This window comes from Schistocerca serialis, chromosome 6 (assembly GCF_023864345.2).
Source record: "Schistocerca serialis cubense isolate TAMUIC-IGC-003099 chromosome 6, iqSchSeri2.2, whole genome shotgun sequence".
Classification (NCBI taxonomy): domain Eukaryota; kingdom Metazoa; phylum Arthropoda; class Insecta; order Orthoptera; family Acrididae; genus Schistocerca; species Schistocerca serialis.
The window spans coordinates 215,253,504-215,278,686 of record NC_064643.1 but is presented as its reverse complement, the minus strand read 5'-3'; the positions used below and the strand labels follow the sequence as shown (position 1 = coordinate 215,278,686).

The 25,183-nt window shown below is 42.1% G+C and overlaps 1 protein-coding gene across 2 annotated transcripts in view; it reads right to left on the bottom strand.

Moving 5' to 3' along the window:
* The window catches only part of LOC126484350 (cytochrome P450 6k1-like), a 39,642-nt gene extending 16,418 nt beyond the window's left edge, over window positions 1-23,224 (bottom strand). For both annotated transcript variants that reach the window (XM_050107811.1, XM_050107812.1), the window contains exons 1-5: window positions 23,088-23,224; window positions 16,398-16,645; window positions 16,032-16,270; window positions 10,759-11,021; window positions 9,266-9,447 (exon numbers count right to left, since the gene is read on the bottom strand). In XM_050107811.1, the coding sequence (XP_049963768.1) occupies window positions 9,266-9,447; window positions 10,759-11,021; window positions 16,032-16,270; window positions 16,398-16,617 (904 nt within the window). In that variant the 5' untranslated portion in view covers window positions 16,618-16,645; window positions 23,088-23,224. The remainder of the gene's footprint in view (window positions 1-9,265; window positions 9,448-10,758; window positions 11,022-16,031; window positions 16,271-16,397; window positions 16,646-23,087) is intronic.
* Between the last annotated feature and the right edge of the window lie 1,959 nt (window positions 23,225-25,183).

Below are 25,183 nucleotides of genomic sequence, written 5' to 3'. Positions count from 1 at the left end.
TATTGACTGGTGAGTTAAAATGGCAAAGCCAAAGATGAGGAAAGTTCTTATTCAATACAGTGCCCAGAGCGCAAGGGAAATGAAATGCACTATAGAGTATTACTATTCCGTTTTGAGAAATCTGTATGATCAAGTCTCAGCAGGTTCCTCACTTCGGATAGCAGACATCAAAAAAGTCAAAGCCAAGTTACTTAATATCAAGAGAAGTCAAATGGAAGGATTGAAAATAAAATCGAAGGCAAATTCGGTGTCAGAAGATGAAACTACTTCCCTATACCATTTAGTGAAACATACAAAAAACGGGAGAAGGACTTTTATTGATGAAATTCGAACAAAACACGGTACGATTCTCAGAACCGAGCAGGATATCATGGACGAGATTTATCGCTATTATTGCGAGCTATATTCTGAACATCAAAGTAGTGATGCTTCCTTGGAACAATTCCTTGACATCCTAGCCCCACAGCTGACAGAAGATGACAACGAAAATTTTCTCGAGGTTGTCAGTGAAGAAGACGTGTGCGCCTCACCACCAAAAAAATCCCCAGGACCGGATGGTCTGCCAGCGGAGTTTTACATCCGTTACTGGCCAATAGTAGGTGCGAAAATCACGGACATTGTAAATTAGACTATTCAGCGTAAAATGATTCCGACTGAGTTTGAGAAGAGTAAATTTGTTCTGGTGTCAAAAAATAATGGAAACAAAGATTTAAATAATTTTCGTCCAATTTCACTGCTGAATTCTGATTATAAATTAATAGCTAGAATAATAAACAAGAGAATTTCATGCCTTACAGATAAAATTGTAAGTCAACATCAGAACTGTGCGCAAGGCAGAACCATTTTCCAAAATCTAGCGTAATTCAGGGATATCATTGCAATAACTTCTGTAACAAACATAAAGTGTGCTTTATTGTTTTTAGATTTTTATAAAGCGTTCGATGTAGTAAATCATGAATATCTTCTACAGACATTGAAGAAAATAGGTTTCAACGATAGGGTCATACAGTTGATTAAGAACATAGCAACTGGAATAAATGCTAAAATAGCGGTGAATTGTCAACAATCCAGGCCGATGCAAATACAACGAGGTGTTCCTCAAGGAAGTACTCTGTCCATGTCACTCTTCGCCATTTCGCTGGAACCTTTCCTCCGACATGTCCATGCTAGATTAAAAGGCTTAACATTATCAGGAAATAAAACAGTTATAAGAGCCTATGCTGACGATATAGTGATCATTATAAGGAATAATGACGAGGTAACCACGCTAGCAACAGTGATTGATTCGTACTGTAGAGCATCTGGAACCAATGCAAACGAAAAAAAAGTAATATGTTAAATCTCAGAGGTTTTGATAATATCAACGTCGAGTGGGCAAAATTAGTCCGACAACATAAAACACTTGGGATCACCCTGACAGCATGCCCTATGAAAATGACGGCTTTAAATTGGAAAGTTGCAGCAGATGAAGTGCAAGGAGCCATTGTAGAGAATTTAACTCTATATATGAACCAAGTTCAAAGAACACAGTATATCAACTCATGCATCCTTGCTAAGACTTATTATACTGCCCAGCTGTTTCCAATACCGAGAATGATAGCGAGGAGAATAATGTCCAAAATCACCAACTTTTTGTGGAGAAATGAAATGTTCAGAGTACCTGCTAAAGTAGCCACTTTAGATCCTAAAAATGGTGGACTAGGATTAGTTGATATAACGGATAAAGCCTCTGCTCTTTTTATCAAAAGGCAAGTTAATTTAATAAGAGACACACGAGAAAGTATAACCAGCCAACTTTTCGAGATCATTAAACCTCCAAGCCTGCTTCCCCCGATTGACGTGCAGAATATCAACAGTCGCTTACGGCACGTAAGGATTTTCTATGTTGAGTTTAGTTATGTCAATGTCGAACTCAGGCAGCCCCGCCACTTAACATCGAGAGTCATAATGCGGTAACGAAAGAAAAGCGAAGGAAGGAACAAAATAGAACGACAGTTTCCAAACATTGAGTGGACTGAGATTTGGAAAAACATTAGTTCTAATGTGCTCACGTCTAATATAAAAACGTCATGGTACAAGACAGTTAACAAAATAGCTAGCATCAATGAAAGACTGCACACAATCGGACTCTGTGAAACAAATTTATGTCAACAATGCCATCTAGTTGACACAGTAATTCATAGATATACTTGCAGTGGTTACATGAATAGTTGGAAGTGGATCCGCGAGCAAATAGCTCTGATTACAAGAACATCCCCTGAGTACATATCGCTGTCATTGATACACAGGCCTGAAGCACGCTATTTCCCAGAAGCAAAAAATAACGCTGTGTACTGGTTGCTGGGAAATTTTGTTAACTACGTCCTTAACAAATTAGGATCGGATAGCATCGTAGAGTTCAAGGTACACATGCTGTGTGAGTTCCACAAAATTAGAAGGTATTCGAACCACAAGAAAAAGTTTGGTAATATGTTAAAAATTGTATTTGAAAGAATGGGCATTGGTTAATATAAAAAAGACGACTGTGTTGACAGTGATGTATTGTAGTTACCTTAAGGATACTATTTAAGATGTTACAGTATATTTATGATGTGTGCTTTTTCTACTTCAGAGAGTAGTTTTTGAAATTTATAAGCTAATGTACAGAACTTATGTGACATTGAGATTGTGTGTCTAATAGTGTCAAAACACAAAACTTTAAAGGTGCACTATTGGCTTATACCAGAAATTTGGAAATAGACAGTTTTATAGAAATGTCCTTATCGATTGGTTAAAACCATAAGATTCTATCTGATAAATGCAATATTCAATGGCTGGCACATTGCCCTGTTCATTTTTGCATTGTGATGTGGAAGTCAGTTTTGCAGTGAAAGACTGATTATATAGATCTGATCACTTCAGATAATTAAAATTCAATTAATATCCAGAAAATGTAGTTGGAAGGCTAGTCAACTTTATTATATATCTCCTTTCCGCCATTCTCAAGTATTTCAGAAATTGTCTAATATGACTATTAAATTCTTTTATATTTAAAATTATCCCACCAACTTGCTGATATTCATCATACAGAACTAATTATGCTTCTGTAAAGATTGGAGCTCATGTAATTCAAAGTGCAGATTTTACTTCTTTGAATGAATTAAAAAAAAATTCTTGATATTTAGCTTAATTCTTTCTGGTAATTGAAATGATCAAACCGTTTTGTTTAAATAACTTCATGTATGTATAATTCAGTATGTATTTGGAATGTGTAACGTTGTTTTTTTAATAAATGTTTTTATAAAAAAAAGATGTTTAGGGCTTGGACTCTTACCACAGAGGTCTCGGGTTCTATTCCTCCTCTGGCACTTTTTTTCTTCTGTTTCATTTTCTTTTGTTATTCCACCAATTATTCAGAAAGTTTCCCAAACCTACATTATCTTTAACAAATTAGTAACATTATTCAATAAAAATTATTTTCTTTTTGTCCAACAACACAATTCAGGGCGGTGGGTTTTCCATTTTACATTGTAAAGTATACAGGGTGAGTCACCTAACGTTACCGCTGGATATATTTCGTAAACCACATCAAATACTGACGAACCGATTCCACAGACCGAACGTGAGGAGAGGGGCTAGTGTAATTGTTTAATACAAACCATACAAAAATGCACGGAAGTATGTTTTTTAACACAAACCTACGTTTTTTTTAATGGAACCCCCTTAGTTTTGTTAGCACATCTGAACATATAAACAAATACGTAATCAGTGCCGTTTGTTGCACTGTAAAATGTTAATTACATCCGGAGATATTGTAACCTAAAGTTGACGCTTGAAACCTCCGACGTTCAGTTGCGTGTTGTAACAAACACGGGCCACGGTCGGCGAGCAGCATCTGCAGGGACATGTTTACGATGACGACCGTGTTTACGAGTGTGGCTGTAGTGCACTGTTGTGGTTTGGTCTAGCTGTCGCAGTGTCCGCACGTAGCGCTTGCTGCTATTGTTATTCTGCATTCGTCTCCGCACGCAGACCAACTGTAGTACACCGTGTTACCAGACGTCTGTGATAGTGTAGTGTTGTAGGAACTGTGACGATGGTGTATTCGAACTCTGAAAAGGCGGAGATGATAGTCATCTATGGCGAGTGTCGACGAAATGCAGCTGAAACCTGCAGGGTGTATGCAGAACGGTACCCGGACAGAGAGCTTCCAACGTGGCGCACATTGCAAAACATCTACCGCCAACTGTATGCAACAGGTATGGTCGTAGCACGCAAACGGGTCCGTAACAGGCCCGTCACAGGAGAAGCGGGTGCAGTTGGTGTGTTAGCTGCTGTTGCCATGAACCCACACATGAGTACACGGGACATTACGAGAGCCGGTGGACTGAGTCAAAGTAGTGTCATGCGCATACTGCATCGTCACCGCTTTCACCCGTTTCATGTGTCGCTACATCAGCAATTACATGGTGATGACTTTAATCATCGAGTGCAATACTGTCAATGGGCATTAACAGAGAATGCGTTGCAGTTCTACCTGTTTACCGATGAAGCGGGTTTCACAAACCACGGGGCAGTGAATCTACGGAACATGCATTACTGGTCTGTGGACAATCCTCGCTGGCTCAGACAGGTAGAGCGACAGCGACGTGGACTGTAAATGTATGGTGCGGAATCATTGGCGACCTCCTCATTGGTCCTCACTTCATTGCAGGGGCCCAAACAGCTGCAACATACATCGCGTTTCTACAGAATGATCTGCCAATGTCCCACTGCAAACGCGTCGACGTATGTGGTATCAGCATCATGGTGCACCTGCACATTCCGCAATTAACACTAGGCTGACCCTTGACAGGATGTTCGACAGGCGTTTCATAGGACGTGGAGGACGCATAAATTGGCCAGCCCTTTCTCCTGATCTTACACCTCTGGAATTCTTTCTGTGGGGTACGTTAAAGGAGAACGTGTACCGTGATGTGCCTACAACCCCAGAGGATATGAAACAACGTATTGTGGCAGCCTCCGGCGACATTACACCAGATGTACTGCGGCGTGTAAGACATTCATTACGCCAGAGATTGCAATTGTGTGCAGCAAATGATGGCCACCACATTGAACATCTATTGGCCTGACATGTCGGGACACACTTTATTCCACTCCGTAATTGAAAACGGAAACCACGTGTGTACGTGTACCTCACCCCTCATTGTAATGTACATGTGCGTCAGTGAAAAAGACCAATAAAAAGGTGTTAGCATGTGGACGTAATGTGCTGTTCCAGTCTCTTCTGTACCTAAGGTCCATCACCGTTCCCTTTGGATCCCTACGTAATTCGGTGCTCTCCGATACACACGATCGAACAGCGGAGGAGTGGTACTCAAGCGTCAACTTTAGGTTACAATATCTCCGGATGTAATTAACATTTTACAATGCAACAAACGGCACTGATTACGTATTTGTTTATATGTCCAGATGTGCTAACAAAACTAAGGGGGTTCCATTTAAAAAAACGTGGGTTTGTGTTAAAAAACATACTTCCGTGCATTTTTTTTTATGGTTTGTATTAACCAATTACACTAGCCCCTCTCCTCACGTTCGGTCTGTGGAATCGATTCGTCAGTAATTGATGTGGTTTACGAAATGTATCCAGCGGTAATGTTAGGTGACTCACCCTGTATACGGAAAATCATTGGGTTTGTAATCAGAATAACAAATTCGATTGGGAAACATTCAATTTTTATACATATAATAATTATAAACAAGAACCGCAGTGGTAATTATCGTAAAAACAAACAAAGCAATAATTTTTGCGACATCTTGCACAATATATAAAAGCTGATTTTCTACAATCACAGGGCGTTTGCAATAAATCTGTACAAAAATATGCCCCATTAACATTTACGAAAATGATTTGAGTTTCTGATAATTTTGAGGCAAACCAGGAATATTGAACCATGTCTCGGAATATCGGTGACGATAACTGATCGTGAATAATAGAATGAATTTTTATACAGTCTTCCCGGGAATTAATTTGACGATTCTCCTGTAACAATGCGCTGCAATTTTGCAAGCATCGGAAGGAAAAAAGAAGTGCCGGAGGAGGAATCGAACCCGAGACCTCTGGCGGAAGAGTCCGACCGCTAACCATGTAGGCCAGACGGCGGCTCAGCAATGGACTAACAATTTATACTCATACGGCACCTAAGAAACTTTGGATCCATTTTTCTCGGGATTTTACGAGTAGTGCGTCCTAATATTTTAACGACGTGAGGTGTTAGGGGTCCTCTTTCACCACACAAAATTTCGGACAAATCCCGGACCCCACGGTCGTGCCGTCTCCTTGTAAGACAAAAATAACGACACACCACGAAGGAATGATCCGAATGGGATGGAAATTAGTAGACGCGAAGTACATGAGAGACAAAATAGGATTACAGTTTCAGAAAAAAGTGCATGATTTATTCGAGAGAGACAGCTTCACAATTTGAACAAGATCGCATTGGTCCGCCACTGGTCCTGATGCAAGAAGTCATTCAGCTTAGAATTCATGACAGAGTTCAAATGGTTCAAACGACTCTAAGCACTATGGGACTTAACATTTGAGGTCATCAATGCCCTAGCATTTAGAACTACTTAAACCTAACTAACCTAAGGACATCACACACATCCATGCCCGAGGCAGGATTCGAACCTGCGACCGTAGCGGTCGCGCGGTTCCCGACTGAAGTGCCTAGAACCGCTCGGCCACACCGGCCGGCTCATGACACAGTTGTTGGATGTTCTCCTGAGGGATATCGCACCGGATTCTGTACAACTGTCGGGTTACATCGTCAAAATCTCCAGATGGTGTAGTGGCCTACCCACATTGCTCCAAACGTTCTCAATGAGGGAGAGATTAGGTGACCTTTCTGGCAAGGGTTTGGCAAGCACGAAGACAAGCAGTAGAAACTCTTGTCTTGTGTGGAGAGGCAATATTTTGCTGAAATTTAAGCCCAGGATGGTTTGCCAACAAAACGGGTCGTAGAATATCGTAGACGCACGACTGTGCTGTAATGGATCCTGACATGAAATGAAACAGCACCCCAGCCCATCACACTTGGTTATCGGGCCGTATGGCGGCCGAGACTCAGTCTGGTATCCCACAGCTCTCCAATGAGTCTCCAGCCACGTCTTGAGCCTGGAATCTCGTTGTCTGGAGTAGAATTGTCTTCAGTGACGAGTTTCGCTTCGTTCTGACCCTCGATGACCAGAGAAGACGTGTTAGTGGTGGGATACCAACCTGACTGTCGCCCGCCATACGGCCCGACAACTCCGAGTGGTGGTCTGGATAGCCATGTCTTTACATACACTGAAGAGCCATAGAAACTGGTATAGGCATACGTATTCGAATGCAGATATATGTAAACAGGCTGAATACGGCGCTGCGGTCGGCAACAGCCATACAAGACGACAAGTGTCTGGCGCAGTTGTTAGATCGGTTACAGCTGCTACAATGGTAGGTTATCAAGAATTAAGTGAGTATGAACGTGGTGTTATTGTCGGCGCAAGAGCAAAGGGACACAACATCTCCGAGGCAGCGATGAAGTGGGGATTTTCCCGTACGACCATTCCACGAGCGTACCGTGAATATCAGGAATCCGATAAAACATGAAATCTCCGTCATCGCTGCGGCTGGAAAAAGATCCTACAAGAACAGGACCAACGATGACTGTAGGGAATCGTTAACCGTAACAGAAATGCAACTCTTCGCAAATTGCTGCAGATTTCAATGCTGGGCCATCAACAAGTGTCAGCGTGCGAACCATTCAATGAAACATGGGCTTTCGCAACTGAAGGTCTACCCGTGTAGTCTTGATGACTGCACGACACGTAGTTGTATTGCTAGCCTGGACCCGTCAACACCGACATTGGACTCTTGATGACTGGAAACATGTTGCCTGGTCGGACGAGTCTCGTTTCAAATTCTACGGATGGACCTGTATGGGCATGGAGACAACCACATGAATCCATGGACCTTGCACGTCAGTAGGGGACTGTTGTAGACGGAGAAGGCTCTGTAATGGTGTGGGGCGTGTGCAGTTGGAGCGATACGGGTCTTCTGATACGTCTAGATACGACTCTTACAGGTGATACGTACGTAAGCGTACAGTCTGATCACCTGCATCCATTCAAGTCCAGTGTGCATTTCGATGCGCTTGGTCAATTCCAGCAGGACAATGCGACACCCCAAACTACCAGAATTACCACAGAGTGTCTCCGGGAATACTCTTATGTGTTTAAACACTTCCAGACTCCCCAGACATGAACATTATTGAGCATATCCGGGATACCTTGCAACGTGCTGTTCAGAAGAGATCTCCACCCTCTCGTACTTTTACGGATTTATGGACAGTCATGCTGGATTCATGGTGACAGTTCCCTCCAGCACTACTTCAGTCGTTACTCGAATCCATGCCACGTCGTGTCGCGGCACTCCTGCGTGCTCACGGGTCCCTACAGGATATATCGCAAGTGTGCCAATTTCCTTTGACTCTTTAGTGTCGCTGGACCCCTTTGGTTGTGATCCGCGGCACCCTTACAGCACAGGAGGACGTCAACGATACTCTACACCCCTTTTTGTTGGCCATCATGGCAAGCCATCTGGGGCCTGCATTTCAGCAAGATACTGCCCTCTCGCACACGAAGAGAGCTTCTTCTGCTTGTCTTCGTAATTGTCATATCCTACCTTGGCCAGCAAGGTATTAGAATGAAGCCCTGCCCCTCCCCCCCCCCCCCCTCGCAAGGCAGGCAAACATTCTACAAGAAAGCCACACTGCCTGCCGGAATACCAACATTACTCTAGAGTATTAAACTTACTCGGAAAATTTCAATGTCGATTTTCTCGAGAATATTTGACTTTGTCTCTAATTGCTTCGATCTATTGATATTTACGTTCTGAACTTAACGTACCATAAATATGAAAAATTACAATAATACGATTGCTTGTAGTCTGTTTGTTAGTGTTACTCTTAAATACATATACGATGTGAAGCATTCAAAACGTTCATCCCTAGTCTTGTAATTAGGCACTATCCCGATCTCTCCTTTTGTGATGTGTATCCACACATTGGTTCTATCGTTGGAAAACCATTTCTGCTATAAGAACTTAAAAATAAGTCCGTGGATATTTTATTTACGCGATTCAAACCTTCAGCTGTGTGCGAATAAAATCACTTTTCAGGAGCCTCATGTAGAAGTGGTTAACTTGTTTGTCCTCACACCCATCGAGCTGTGTCCTCATACTTACTCCAGTTATCAATTTCTTGGGCTCCCGTTTTGCTTTGTTCGTCAATGAATCCATTGTTCTTGAGCTGCATCATCAGGTGCAGGAAGTCATTGCGGACAATGCTGTGCTGTTGGCGGTACTCCACAGTCTTATGCACCACTTCCTGAAAGTATCTGAAGACTTCATTATCGCCTCTTTGTAACCTGAAAGTTGGGAAAGTACGTATACACATTCAAAGTCATGAAGTAAGTAGTAAGGTTAAATCCCAACGAAAGTAAGGCACTTTCTCTAACTTTACTCGTTGTCGCCCATTCGATAAAAGTTTCCATCGATCGCTTTTGTTGTATTCAGCATTCGTTAATCCAATGTACATGATATTTGATGTAATACACATATAGTTGCCAATTTTCTCTGATGGAGAAGAGCTTTTTTTAAAATGGGAATGTAACTTCATACAACTACACGGGTATGTAAATGATTATAGCTGCAGTTCTCTGTCATAGGTAGAACGACCACTAATGTGCATTAGTGATGTTTCTGTTTAGTGCAGATAACAGGTATGGTAGAGTACACAGCAGACGAAATCAGTATAAAGGCATGGATATTTGCAGGAAAATTAACGTTGTCGTTTGGAATAGTTGCACACAAAGTATATGGAAAAGTGTGAAATCCAGTATACATACAAATGCTGTCTTATGGTATCAAATTTGAGGCCAGTAGTGCAGTATATAACAACGTTTCAGGTGGTAGAGGGTGGAAGTCGGTATAAAGGCAGTCGGCTCTGTGCGGTGTTAGTGTATGCACACCTGCCTTTGCTGAAGATAGGACACAAACATTTAAGTGGAAGAGCAGAAGAAGGTGGAAGCCGTTCCAAACCAGCAAACACGGATGTGTTTAGTATGTGTGCCACAATCCATAGCAAAGTTTAAGTGCGGCCCATGAGCGTATAAATACCTAACCATTTTTGTACTGACTAGTGTTAGTATCGCAGCGCTATCACCATGGGGTTGTGACACTTGGGGCGGTATACGGAATTTATTTATTTGAATCATCTGTTACTTTCTTCTGGTCTGTTATAGATAAATAACAGACCGAATGTTGCACATGTATTGGTAAGAATTAGGCACATAACATTTTAACATTATTTCAATGTGTTAGTAATAACTAAGCAGTATGCTATCTAAGGGAAAAATTCTACAAGAATAACGATATTAAAACAAAATAATAATAGTGCTAAGTAAAAATGTCTGAATACTACTATTTGGCCATCTGGCCCCGACTAAGTGCAACGAACAATAACGAACAAAATGAGAAAAAGAAGTCGGTAGGGTACTTGCCAGCGAAAGGCAAACGCCGCAAGTTCGAGTCTCGGTCCAGCACACAGTTTTAATCTGTCAGGAAGTTTCAGTGTTAAACTGTTTTAGCGTGAAGCCTCATGGGGCTGACAGGATTTTGCTCCGTATCATTACAATGTAATACGCTTTAAAGAGTAAATGCACTTTTAAACAACTCACCTTATCGCCTTAGCCACAAATGGAAAGAACCTGTACATAAGCCGAGCAATCCTCTTTTTAATCGAAAATTCGAATAACTTTCGTCCCAAGCGGCGGAACTCTGCATCCGGGTTTCGTTGAGAAGTACTCTCGAGCCCGAAACCGACGGAGTCGATGATGTCGGTGGTGAACCTGGCGGCTACCTCTCGCATCTCCAGGATCTGGCCCTTCTTCGCTGGCTCCTCCAACACCTCCACCAATTGGCGCCCACAGTCTTGCATTGTCTGCAAGGAAAAAGAGACCAATGACTGCAATAGTGGTCATAGGAATTTTTTCCCAGTATACAGGGTGATTAAAAATACAGTTTACAAACGACATGATGCATCGCACATACGGCAAGGATTAGTAATCACATAGCAACTAGTGATCGCAATGGCCATCTCGGGCTACTGAGTGGCATTGCAGTTATTTAGTCAAATTCTACAAATGGATACCCATTACAATAGATGCTCAAAGTTTTGTCAAGATGAATCGAGACACGCGTGACTTTGATGCTACTTTGAACCACGCCCTCTCTCAAAGCTAACTGCTGTAACTCGAAGACATCCAGCTGCCGCTGCTATCTTGCCCAGTGGGTTCCCCGCCGACGTAACAGGTGTTTCACACATAAGGTTGTTGAGAGATCCACGCCACCAGGAAAAAATCGACTGAGGGCAGATAGGGTGATCGCGGTGCCATGTGACTGGCCCACCGCGACCGATCCAAGGCTGGGAAGGGTTGCCTGCAGGTGTTCCTTCATTTGTCTACTGAAAACCGCAGGGGCTCCATTATTCTGAAATCGAATTCGGCGGCTAATAGGCAGGGAATTATCATCTAGCAAGAACTCTCGCAGTATTACGAGATACATGCGACAATCAAGTCGGTCCTGGAGAATGTACGGACCAATTAAACAGTCTCCGACTACGCCAGCCCACACGTGGCGGTTGCGCCCCCTCGTGGCGTTTACGAGCCCCGCTTCATGTGTGGTTATGAATCCTTGTTGTGTGCCCAGTGTGCCATGTCAGACTGTAAACCTTTTTCTGAATCACCCTGTATACCTAACAATACGGCGATAATCTGGCTACAACCATTTGCATCGTACATACACTAATGTTTTTGAAAATGGCAGCGCACGAAAGGAATGAACCGAATGAGTCAGTTTTGCATGGTGTGTGTATAGCAGTGTAACAGCAGTAAGCGTTTAAGCTTACATGCAAACAGCGTATACTTAAGCATGGCTGAGCGCCTTCTTGTGTGACCATAAATTTCTATTTTTCAGAACACACTTACAGTGAAGTTGATTCTTGGAAGAAACAAATGTATGAGTCGTAAACTTAATAGAGCAGCTCAGTAAATTCGAATGAGTAATGTGCCTGTCGGCTCGCAAAGGGCACATTGGCTGTAATGGTAATATGTACGAGGATCCAGTGAAAAGAACAGGGTTGTTCCCAGCGATGAGCGGATAGTGGGCCAACCAGTGTGGCAACAAGAAGGGATTATCGAGATCGTATTTGTATACTCATAACGAACCTACTGCTTAGTCAATGTAACAACCTGCAATGTACTGAAGTATATAAGGAACTGGTGTGGAGAAAACGAAGTAACAGTAACCTAAAACTACCTACAACTTGCCTAAAAGTAATCGTCCATAATTCGAAATATACCCCTTAAAGCAAGCAAAGCTATAACTAGATTTAAATACATCTTCCGTAAGCCATCGTGTGGCACATGCTGGAGGATACCTTGTACTACTACTAGTACTTTCCTTTGCTGTTCCACCTGCAAACAGAGCGAAGGAAAGACGAGTGTATGTCTGCATACTAGTTCCAATTTCCCTTACCTTATGTTCGTGTTCCGCGCACAGCACCAGCAGCAGCAACAGCAGAGGCCAACAGCAGCAGCAGTAGAATCTTTCTGCTGTCATATTTAAATATATGTACAACATCTTTACAAATGAACCACACTTTCCTATTAACTTTTCCCATAGACTGAAATCGATCATTCACCTACCCTACTACTGCCCCTTACATGCTCACTCCTTTTCATATCACTTTGCAACATTACTGCTAGATTATTGTATTTAATTGATGTGATTGTGTCAAACAAAACACTACTAATGTTGTATTCGAATATTGTTTTCCTACTCATCTGCATTAACTTATATTTTTGAACATTTGGAGCAAGCTGTCATGCATCATACCTATTAGAATTTTTTTAAATATTGTTGTATCGTCGTACAGTCCCTCAATGACGACACCTTCCCATACAGCACAGCATCATCAACCAACAGCCACAGACTGCTGCTCATCCTGTCCGTCAGATATTTTATGTATACAGAAAATAATAGCAGTCCCATTGTAAGGTGGCGTGGTCTCCTGACGTTCATTTCTTACATATTCCGACCTGACTATCGTATTCTGCGTATCAAGACATTTCATTCGAGACTAAACTCGATACTATATAGTCAATTTTACATATTTCCATTTAATCGATATGCAAATCTAATAAATAAATCGCAACTGTGCACCGAGATTCAAAAGTCGAGGCTGGTGTACACAAACATTCAAGACACGACGGCCACACGAGTTTTTGTTCAGCGGGGGCAACCAGCGCGCTGTTAAGTCCGTAGGAGGGTGTGTAAGCACGCAGCTGCGCCGGCCGGCGTACTGCCCAGGGACTAAAACAGTTTTTGCCAGAGGAAAGGGATAATGGCCTGCGTGTTCACCTTAAAAGCAAAACCCACTGTATTCGTTGGGAGAGCCCCAGTATATGCATTTTTGGTGGACCTAGTGTGCAGTTTCAGAGTTATCACAATAATGCCTAACGCAGATGCTATATATTCCCGGATTGGTCGGCTTAAACGGAGCGCCATTCTACCATTTGTAAGAGTAACGCTGATTGGCGGACTATTTCTGATGAAATGAGCCGGAGGAATGTGGGAAAGACAGCGGATGATATACCCTTTCGCTTTTTGTGTGCAGAGGAGTCATTCCGGTGACGCTCTTGAAGCGGGAACATGTAGCAGGGGCGAGTGCGTACGTGATTGTAAGCAGAGTGCGAGGAACAAGGTCTCTACTCAGTACTGCACTGAGAGAGCACCTCTGTAGCTAGCAAATCGAAGTGATACTCATAATGAGTCTTCACTGTGTTGGCCACTACACTTAATGTGCGGAGTGAACACAGACGAGTATTAGTTAGTGCCTGCAAGCAGACATTGAGTGGAATCGCGATGGACTGGTTATCTGACTGGTGTGCCACGCCAATAGTTAGACTAGGGGCAGATAGGAGTCTTTGACTTTATCAAGTCGTAGTGAGAGTTCGACTGGCCAAGGTCAATCCAGATAGAAAGAGATAGTTTTGTTATTTTTCAGCAGCGAACGACGTAGGCAGCAGTCGTCGCAGCTCACGGTATTGTGCGCTACAGCATAGGCGAGCCCTATCTTTCCTCCATTAGAAATAACAAACTTCATTCACGTCACTCCATTATATTTCTCACGTGACAGCCTCGACCGTACTCTGAAAAATTCAATCGGATAATTATTCAAGTTGACCAGGCACGGCTCTCAACCATTCTGCTGAGTAAAGAACATTTGTAAAGAAAAGGGATAAAAGAGCTTTCCCACACTTTGTGTATAAATTTCATTAACAGGATTCCTATCCATAAGAGGTAACCTATTCCGAAAAGAACCCGGAACTTTGTGTATCAGTTTATAAATAAAAGTTTCACTTGATTTTCTCAGATTTTGCAATAAATAATATTTTACGTTCGTTTAATGTTTTTCCTACACTAACTAGCAATCCTACGGTACCCAAGTATCCCACCAGTTACGTAAGAAAATAGAATATTTTTGTGTCTTTTCCTTACAGCAGACTACTCCGGAAGATATTTATTGCTGAAAGTTTTTCAGGCATTTCTTTTTGGTACGTTAGGAGTGTCTGTCTGACTTCTGTAGTAGTGTGGGGTGTAAATCACTTCTTGCAGGAGCCAAAGGGTACTTGTCAGATCAATCCATTATGCAATTCGTCAACATAACACCCACATACTGACACTGTCACACTGCCCTGGGGATTCTTGAAGATATTCTTGTCTTTGGTGAACGACAACGTAATGGGTTCTGTTACATGAGAAGTCTTTGATGCGAATAAGGAGGGGCGTGGGGTCAGTACAACGTTCTCCCAGTTGTGTCAGCTTTCGTCATCAGAGCCGCCACTTCTTGATCAAATAGCTCCTCAGTTGGCATCACAGAGGCTGAGTTCATTACCACAACAATCTAGTTGCACGGGTAACATGTTTTTCTGAGTGGTAGTTTACCACAACAATCAAATTGCAAGGGTAACAGGTTTTTCTGAGTGGTAAGTTTAGGTACATGACTGATTGCCTCCAACTTAATTATTGCAGCGCACTGCTCCACTGTACACAACGACGCAATCTGGCGACCTTCAGTGTTCATCTGTCACACTATTAGTGCATGGCGATACTTAGTTTCCACAGCTGCAAAGCTAATACACTATAATAACAGCTAGTGAATTGTATAGATACAGCTACTAAAACACAAACTTCGACTGACATTTTGCGCTAGCGAAGAAGACCTTGGTCTCTGTCACCATATACTTCTACTTAGAGGAATCTGTCTCAGATTTAATATTTCACGCAAAAATGTAGTTGATACAAAATCATTTTTGGACTATATTATTTACGACAAATAAGGGATTGGCGTATTTTTGAGTTACAACTAAATACTTTAAGAAATAACAGGAGTGTTAGTGAACTGTGAACAATATTTCTCTGTAGTATGGACAATTGCATTTTTAGAAATAATTTAAAAGCCAAGATCGTTTAAATACTATTTACTAGATGACCAGTTTCAACACACTAAAGGTGCCATCATCGGATCTGAATGTAGCTTAACATGTGTAGATCATTTGGATATATCGATACATGAGGCAGCCCAGTCTTGTGATTTCGGTTTTATACATCTGATGAAATAGAATGATCATGAGAGCAGTTGTGTTTTAACTTTTATTTCTGCGACAATGATTTTATATCAGCTGGTCTGCCTCATGTATCGTTATATCCAGATGATCTATACATGTTAAGCTACATTCAGATCCGATGATGACACCTTTGGTGTGTTGAAACCCGTTACCCAGTAAACAGTACTTAAGCGATCTTGGCTTTTGAACTATTCTACAACAGAATGATCGCCCCACAACACATTATGTGTTCACTGCAAAATTGCATTTTTAATACTTACTTGGCACATCATTTTCAGCTTTCCTGTAGTAAAGGCAGGTGTCATCTTAGCTCGTAGTCTTTTCCATCTGCCTCCGTTCAGGTTGAATAAATGATAATTCAGTGGATCTTTCTCATCGAAGTTAACATTTCTGTGGGAGAATGCATCAAACTCCTTGACTAACACCAGCCGAATGATATCTGGGTCGATCAGCAACAGACCTGGTTTGCTGAAGAGATATACTCCCAGGTACCTTTGGTCTGAAATGTGTGAGCCATTAACGGTAGGCGGAAACATATGCTGTATTAGTAAATAAAGTTGCGGTCAAAATAAAATTGGAAACAATATAAAAAGTAGGAAGCTCAGACGTGTATTGCTCCACAGTACCTCGAAAACGATTGTAGAGCTCATAGAAGATGAATTCGAGACGAGTCAGTCCAAGAAACATTCTCGCCATATTACCAAATGGGATCACGGTTGGTGCCTGCGATACGCCCTTCCTGGTCCAGTAGCTGTAGCGATGAAAGTACCAAGTGTAGACCCCCGCCACCACTACCAGGGCGACAGCGAGGAATTCACTCAGCCATGATTCCAGAAACACACCCATGGCGAGTCGTCGGAAATGTTCAACCAGTCTGTTAAAAAGGAAACAAAACGAATAAACTAAAAGTAATACACTACATCAGTAGGTGATTAAGAGTATCACTACTCATTTTCTGTGACATAGTTGTCTCAACCCAAGTGCTGGCAGACACGTTTCGATAGGCGGTGTTAGAAAGTATTTTCTGCACCGTAATATAACATGACGGAAGTGGGGAGGCTGTTGATTTCAGTTCCTGGTCACTACATGATATGTCTTAGTGGTGCTAGTACTACTTCGCACTGGAAAGTTGCAATTTGTCCCGACTTTTTTTTTTTTTTTTGTGAAACAAGCAATATGTCCCGAATTTCAAGGATTATTTTCAGACATTTACAAAGTGGGTAAAATATTTTCTGAGTGTCGATTTCATAAACTATCAACTGAAACTGACATTCCGTACGTTGGTAGCCCCTGATAATGTACAGCTTAAGCACTATAATTGTTGCGTACTCTTATTTTCTTTGCTTTTCCTTGCCATTGTTGTCAGCACTCAGTATCAGTTTCGTGAAGTGCTAGCACGTCGTGGCGATGCCGAAACGAAAATCAAAGTTTTCGGAAGAGCTTCAGAGGAAATTTCCTTGCTTCACTGCTACAGACAATGACTGTTCAGCAAACTGTTACGTATGTAACTGTGCTGTAAACGTGTCTCATGGTGGTGCTGCAGATCTCAAGCATCATATGGAATCAGAGAAATACAGGAAGAATCTTCGATCGGCAGGTTCCTCGCAAAAAATGACAAGATATTTTGTAACTTCAAATACACAGGAACAGAAAAACGTAGCTGCAGCAGAAGCAACCCTGTCATTCCATGTTGTTAAACATCACTAAAGCTATCGTTCTCATTACTGCAGTGTTCAACTAAACAACCAAAAATTTCCTGATTCTAAGATTGCAGAAAATGTTTCGTGTGGAAGAACAAAGTGTGAAGCAATTATCAACTATGTTATAGCTCCACATTCCCAGAAACAGGTAATAGCTGCTGTAAACAGTGCAAAATACTGAGTAAAAATTTCTCGGTGTACATGCCGCGTCAAATCAGGATAAATCTCCAAGCTTTCGACCACTACCTCCATGGTCGTCGTCAGGGCTAAAACTGACTGTTCACGACAGTCCACGATGTCCAGCACAGGTTGTTCAAACACACTTCAAAGTGCTTGTGATGTTTTACCTGTTGTCATTGACTGTCGTGAACAGTCAGTTTTAGCCCTGACGACGACCATGGAGGTAGTGGTCGAAAGCTTGGAGATTTATCCTGATTTGACGCGGCATGTACACCGAGAAATTTTTACTCAGGAAATACGTCGCGAAAGACTTCGTAGCCATATTAGTGCAAAATACTTTTCAATATCTACTGATGCTAGCAACCACGGGCATCAGAAAATTTTTCCTGTGATAGTTCAGTCTTTTTCTGGACTGCAGACGAAATTGCTTGATCTTGATGAATTACAGAACGAAAAGTCCGAAACAATTTCCAATTATCTTTCTCATGTTATACAGTCATTCAGTATCACTCAAAGTGTGTTGCATTTGAGGCACACAATACTAACTGTAATTTGGGGGGGGGGTTAATGATGAAAGAGGCTAATAATGTTTTCACACATCTGAAAGAAAAATTGAAAAACTCTAACATTGTTGGCATAGGATGTCCAGCACATGTTGTTCAAACACACTTCAAAGTGCTTGTGATGTTTTACCTGTTGTCATTGACTGCATTGTCATGAAGTTGTACAACCATTTTCATATTTTTTCTATTCGTGTTGCAGAACTCACTGAATTCTGTGAATTTGTTGGTGCCACTTATAAAAATTTACTTTCCTTTTCCAAAACAAGGTGGCTTTCATTGTTGCCAGCCATAGAAAAGATCTTGAAAATGTATGAACCTTTGAAATCTTACTTTTTGTCACAGTCTAACTCAAAGTGCCCTGCAATCTTAAATAGTTTTTTCATTGATCCTATAAATGAATGTTATTTACTTTTTGTACATTCACAAATGAGTGTTTTCCAACAATCCATTCTGAGCATTGAGAAACAGAATAATTCCATATGCGAAGTATTAGCAGTCTTAAATAAAGCTTTGACAAGTTTAAATTCAAGGAAACATGAACATTTTGTACCACTAAGTGTAAAAAAACTGCTGAATGATTGTGATGACCAGTCTGTTAAGAAATTTGACATAGCAGTATCAACGTTTTATGATGCTTCAGTAGACTATTTATCCTCTGTGGTTACAGGGAATAGTTGAGTTTTCTGTACTCTCAAGGATGATGCTCACAGAACCACCAGAATGGTCAGAAGTTGAAAATACTTTAATGTGGCTAAATGAAAAGGGCATTCTAGTAAATGACAGCCTCTTATTTGATGAAATAGTTCATATACAGTCATTTGTAAAACAACAAGTGGAACAAGTGGACAGTGAACAATGGAATCAGTTGATGGCACATGAAAAATGGTGTAGGTTTTTCAGATCTCGCCAGTGTAATGAACAGTTCAGAGAATCGCTTAAAATAGCACAGTACTTCTTTTCACTCTCTGCCCACAATGCAAATGTTGAAAGAGTTTTCAGCTTACTATCGTCACAGCGGACAGATGAGAGAAATATATTTACGGCGAGGAGCGTTAAGTGTATTTTACTGAACTGTTTAAACTTCAGTAAATACAGTTGCACTGACTTATATTCATGCCTATTAGGCAAACCTGAGTTGCTGCATGAAATTTCATCTTCGAAGAAATATGATTGCAGTGTGGAACCCACAAAACCATAAATTCCTTGTGTTCACTAAGAACCTTTTTTGTAGTGATAGTTACTGAATGTCTTTCTACATTCTGTGTTATAAATGTTACATTTCTTAATAACTAAATTTCTGAAAACTTGAAATGTACTTATTTCCAGTCTTTCCATTCTTTGATTGGTTTTGTACACACACACACACACACACACACACACACACACACAAACACACACACACACATCAGTGAAGGCTATATTTGCAGATGAAGAGGAAATGTTAGCATTAAAAGTGATATTTAACGAGAAATGAAAATTGTCCCACTTTTTGGCCAAGAAAATGTATGAAAGTCCCACTTTTGTCCGAAGAAAATATGGCCACCCTATATTTAGGGAAGTGTGGGAAGAGGAAGAACAGTTTAAAGGGTGATTAGCTGCAGATCCCAAGGACAGTTATCGCATTCGTTGCAAAGCGTATGTTGGAAGAAGCGATTTTCTGAAACAACACACAAATCTTGATTCGCACAATTTAATAAATAATCAGTGCTTTCACTTTGGGTGCATCAACCACTACAAGCATTGCATGTCCTAAGCTGGAAGAGGGCACCAAAGCCGCTGAAATAAAACTGCGGCAACATTTGCTCAGCGTTCACTATTCTTGTCGACAAAAGATCATGTGGCTGAGCTCATAAAGACGTTTCCGACGATTCTAAAATTGCCCAGAACGCTAGCACCAGCAAGCTTCGCAAATAACTTTGTGAATGTATTGTTTAAAAACAGTGACCATCCAGTGTACAGAACTGTTAATAAAGTGGAAATGTTACCACCCAATAAGTGATTAGCTTTTTTTTTTGTCAGTGTAGAAATTTTTTCCTCCCTAAGGACTTTCAAGGTGAACGTAGGGACTTTCCACATGTCCTGCAGGGACGTAGTCGAAAATGAATTGGCAGCACTGTATATCACTGAGGTTGGCAGTGGCTGGATAAAAAACATGAGCATTCCAAAGACGGTCAACTTCTACAGACTTCTGCCAATCCAGAATTTGGGAGGCCTCCAGTGCCTTTTATGAACCTTTAGGCGCCTGAAATCACCTCTGCAACCATACAACACTCTGCTCCTCTCCACGACCCTCTCCCCTGGTAGCCAGGTTCGAATCTTGCCTTGGCCATGGATGTTTGTGATGTCCTTAGGTTAGTTAGGTTTAAGTAGTTCAAAGTTCTGATGACCTCAGATGTTAAGTCCCATAGTGCTCAGAGCCATTTTGAACCATTCCCTACTCTTGTCAGATACAAATCGGCACAATCCAATGTTCTTCGTGACTACGACGACACATTTCTAACTGCAGTCGCAACATTCAAACAATTGCATTATAGCTGCGTGGTGAACATGCGTCCAATACATAGGCGTCTGCAAGGGTGGGAGACCAGGGCGAAGGGGGGGGGGGGGGGGAGGGGAGCAAGAGGGAGCCCTTGACCACTTCAGGAATCTAACCTGCGAACCCGCTTTTTATTCATTACAGAATTCCCTTATTTCTAGCAATGGACCAGCGACTCCACTGACCTGTAGGTTTGGCACTGCTAGTCGGACCGGAAGTGCCTTCCTGGCCCCTAAGGATCTTAACTGTTTTACAATCCCAGATACACTAAACACTATGTCAGCCATCCTTGCGTTTGTTCGATAATTTAAAGGGGAATGGTGCTGCAGTTCTCTACCGTTAACGGGTATTTGAAAGCTAAGTTTAGAATTTCGGCCTTCTGTTAATCATCATCAGTTACATTACCCGTACTGTCAGCAAGAGAAGGTATTTAATTATTTGTAGCGTTCATAGATTTACGTACGACCAAAATTTTTTGGGGTCATTTTTAGAATCTGCACATAAAATACAGCTTTCAAATTCGTTAAAAGAATCTGTCACTGTCCTTCTGACAGCTGCTTTCATTTCGCATAATTTATGTTGTCAGCGGGGCAGTGACTGCGTTTAAAACGACTGTGCAAAATTCTCTGCTTTCTCAGCAACTTCCTAATATGTTTCTTGTACCAGCAATATACAGACATGCCAATCATAGCATGAGGTTGACAGGATTGGTTTTGAGCCCTATGCTTTATCATGTTTGCTTAAATACCGTAATTTTAGCCCACAATTAACAAATCTAAAAGGAAATGTAGCCAGTACAGTGTCGGTTATAAACTGACGGAAAAAATCGGAAAAACCAATAAGGAGTTTTGTAACATTGACGAAAGTTGATAGGTGTGTTTCTACATCAGAAAGATGACATCTATTCAAATTTCATGGAATCCTCATAAGAATGGCGTTAGTAGCACCACTATGAAGATGCAGATCAGATTTGCTTTAAATCGGTTGTGAGTGTTAGCTACTTTTGGGATTGGACGTGGTGTGTTGATGTTAGTCAAGAATGCCCTTGACTCAACAGATCTATCAAAAAAATGGTTCAAATGGCTCTGAGCACTACTTCTAAGGTCATCACTCCCCTAGAACTTAGAACTACTTAAACCTAACTAACCTAAGGACATCACACACATCCATGCCCGAGGCAGGATTCGAACCTGCGACCGTAGCGGTCGCGCGGTTTCAGACTAAAGCGCCTAGAACCGTTCGGCCACCCCGGCCGGCACAGATTCATCCTCACCGGGTTAGAACGTGGTCATGTAATAGGGCTACGATACATGGGACGATCCTTCTTTGATATTGCAGAAAGACTTGGCAAGAAGGTAGCTTCTGTACATAATTGCTCGCAGGGGCGGTCACGGGAATGTACGGACGCAAGAAGACCGGGCTGTGGATGGCCACGTTCCACTGCTGCCTCGTGTTCGGCGTATGGCTTTTGCGCACCATACTGCATCTGCAGCAGCAATCTGAGCAGCAGTTGGCACCACAGTGACACAACGAACCGTTACAAATCGATTACTTCAAGGACAGTTGCGAGTCAGACGCCCAGTAGCGTGCATTTCACTGACCACTAACCACTAGCACTTGCTCATTAGTGGTATCAAGTGAGAGCTCGTCGGAGGGCAGCGTGGCGGTCTTGTCTCTTCTAGAGGAAAGCTGATTCTGCCTTCGTGCGAGCGATGGGCGTGTTTTGGTTGGAAGGAAGCCACATGAGGGCCTGCAATCAACCTTCCTCCATGCTAGACACACTCTACCTACACCTGGAGTTATGGTCTGGGGTGTGATTTTGTATGGCAGCAGGTGCACTCTCGTGTTTATCCCACGCACCCTAACTGGAAGTCTGAACGTCAGTTTGGTGATTCGGCCTGCTGTGCTGCCGTTAATGAAAAGCATCCCAGGGTGTGTACTCCAACTGGATGTGCTCGCCCACATACCACTGTTGTAACCTAACATGCTGTACAGAGTTCAGACCTGGTATCTTGGCCTGTTTGATCATCAGATCTGTCTCCAGTCGATCGCATTTGGAACATCATTGGACGATAACTCCAGCACCATCAACAAACAGCTTTAACCGTCCCTGTATTATCCGACCAAGTTCACCGGACATGGAACTCCATCCCACAAACTGACATCCAGCATTCAGGTTTGCATTCTAGTGTTCAGCATTCTGTCAGTACACCAATAGTCAGTGTACCAGCATTTCACATTTGGAATGGCTTATCTTTCACTTACATTAACCTGTGATCTTGCAATGTTAATCACTCAAGTATGTTACGATACCAGAGAAGGAAAGTTGCTACTCACCATATAGCGGAGATGCTGAGTCGCGATAGACACAACAAAAAGATTCACATAATTATAGCTTTCGGCCATTAAGGCCTTTGTCAGCAGTAGATACACATACACACACGCACACACACGCAAACGTAACTTCCACACACGTCTGCAGTCTCAGACAGCTGAAAGTACACTGCGAGCAGCAGCACCAGTCCATGATGGGAGTGGCTACTGGGTGGGGGTAAGGAGGAGGCTGGGGCGGAAGGGGGAGAGATAGTATGGAGGGAGTGACGGACACTGAAGTGTTGCAGTTTAGACGAAGGACAGGAGAGAAGGTGCGGAGGGGGGGAGGGGGTAAGTGGCGGAAAGGAGAGAAATAAAAAGAAATTAAAAGACTGGGTGAGGCAGTGAAATGACGGCTGTTTAGTGCTGGAATGGGAACAGGAAGGGGGCTGGATGGGTGAGGACAGTGACTAACGAAGGTTGAGGCCAAGAGGGTTATGGGAACGTAGGATGTATTGCAGGGAAAGTTCCCACCTGCGCAATTCAGAAAAGCTGGTGTTGGTGGCAAGGATTCATATGGCACAGGCTGTGAAGCAGTCATTGAGATGAGTGATATCATGTTTGGCAGAGTGTTCAGCAACAGGGTGGTCCACTTGTTTTTTGGCCACAGTTTGTCGGTGGCTGTTCATGCAGACAGACAGCTTTTTGGTTGTCGTGCCTACATAAAATGCAGCACAGTGGTTGCAGCTTGGCTTGTAAATCACATGACTTGTTTCACAGATGGCCCTGCCTTTGATGAGATAGCTGATGTTAGTGACAGGACTGGAGTAGGTGGTGGTAGGAGGATGTATGGGACATGTCTTGCATCTAGGTCTATTACAGGGGTATGAACCATGAGATAAGGGATTGGGAGCAGGGGTTGTGTAAGGATGGACGAGTATATTGTGTAGGTTCGGTGGACGGCAGAATAAACTGTGGGAGGGGTGGGAAGGATAGTAGGCAGGACATTTCTCATATAAAGCCACAACGAGAGGTAATAGAAACCCTGGCAGAGAATGTAATTCAGTTGCTCCAGGCCCTGATGGTACTGAGTTACGGGGGAATGCTCCTCTGTGGCCGGACTGTGGGAAATATGCTACCTAGACAAAATTATTGCCGAAATTTCATTACTCCACCTTAATTATTTTTTGGTGCTTCAATTTTTTTCCCATCAGTTAATATTGAAGTTTACCTTCATTCCACCATTGTCGAACAAGTAGTTTCCTATGTGCCTTGTATGCAACAAAGTGTTAATTAATGACGCTAAGAAACCATCCAAGTTGTAGTTTCATCTGAGAAGTGTCACATTAACAAAGCCAAGTCAGGTTTGAAATACTTTCAAACGTCAGTGGACAGTATATTCGCTTTGATGTAAGAAAGAGATGATGATGGCTTGCGGGCGTCTTACAATATTTTGCTACTAACTGCAAAACTTTGAAACCCCCATATTGTCAGGGAACAATTTTGGCAGCCATTCAAGAGGTTTGAAAAATGTTCTACGCAAAACTTACTTGTGACGGACTCCAAATAATTTCTTTGGGCAACAATACAGTTATGTTTATGACATGAATTATGATAAAGGAAGCATGTTATACAGTTATCTGCAAATTACCCATGCCTCCATACAACTGGATGAGTCAACTTTACCTGGTACTGAAGCATAGTTATTGACGTAGTTTTGATGTGAACCAAGAAATCCACGAAGAACTCGTATTTGCGAGAACTGTGACAACAGTCGCTAAAGATGAATTAGTGTTTAATGTCTGGAAGATTATTTCATGGAAAAAGCGATACCTTCATTAAATATACGAGTAATATTAGTGACAGCTGATGAAGCACCTGCCATGTTTGTTCGGTGCTGTGCATTTACAAGCCATATAAAACCAAATTAACCTGGTATATTTGCTGTACATGCGTCATTCTGTTAGTTGCTAAACATCTGAGTGTCAGAATGCATCAATCTCGCCGATTTGTCATCCACACAGCAAACAAAATTCGAAGCAATGCTTTGAATTCCAGGTTGTTTGCGCAGTTATGTGAAGAAAATGCCGATAGCTTCATCGTTACTCCTTCGCACTGGA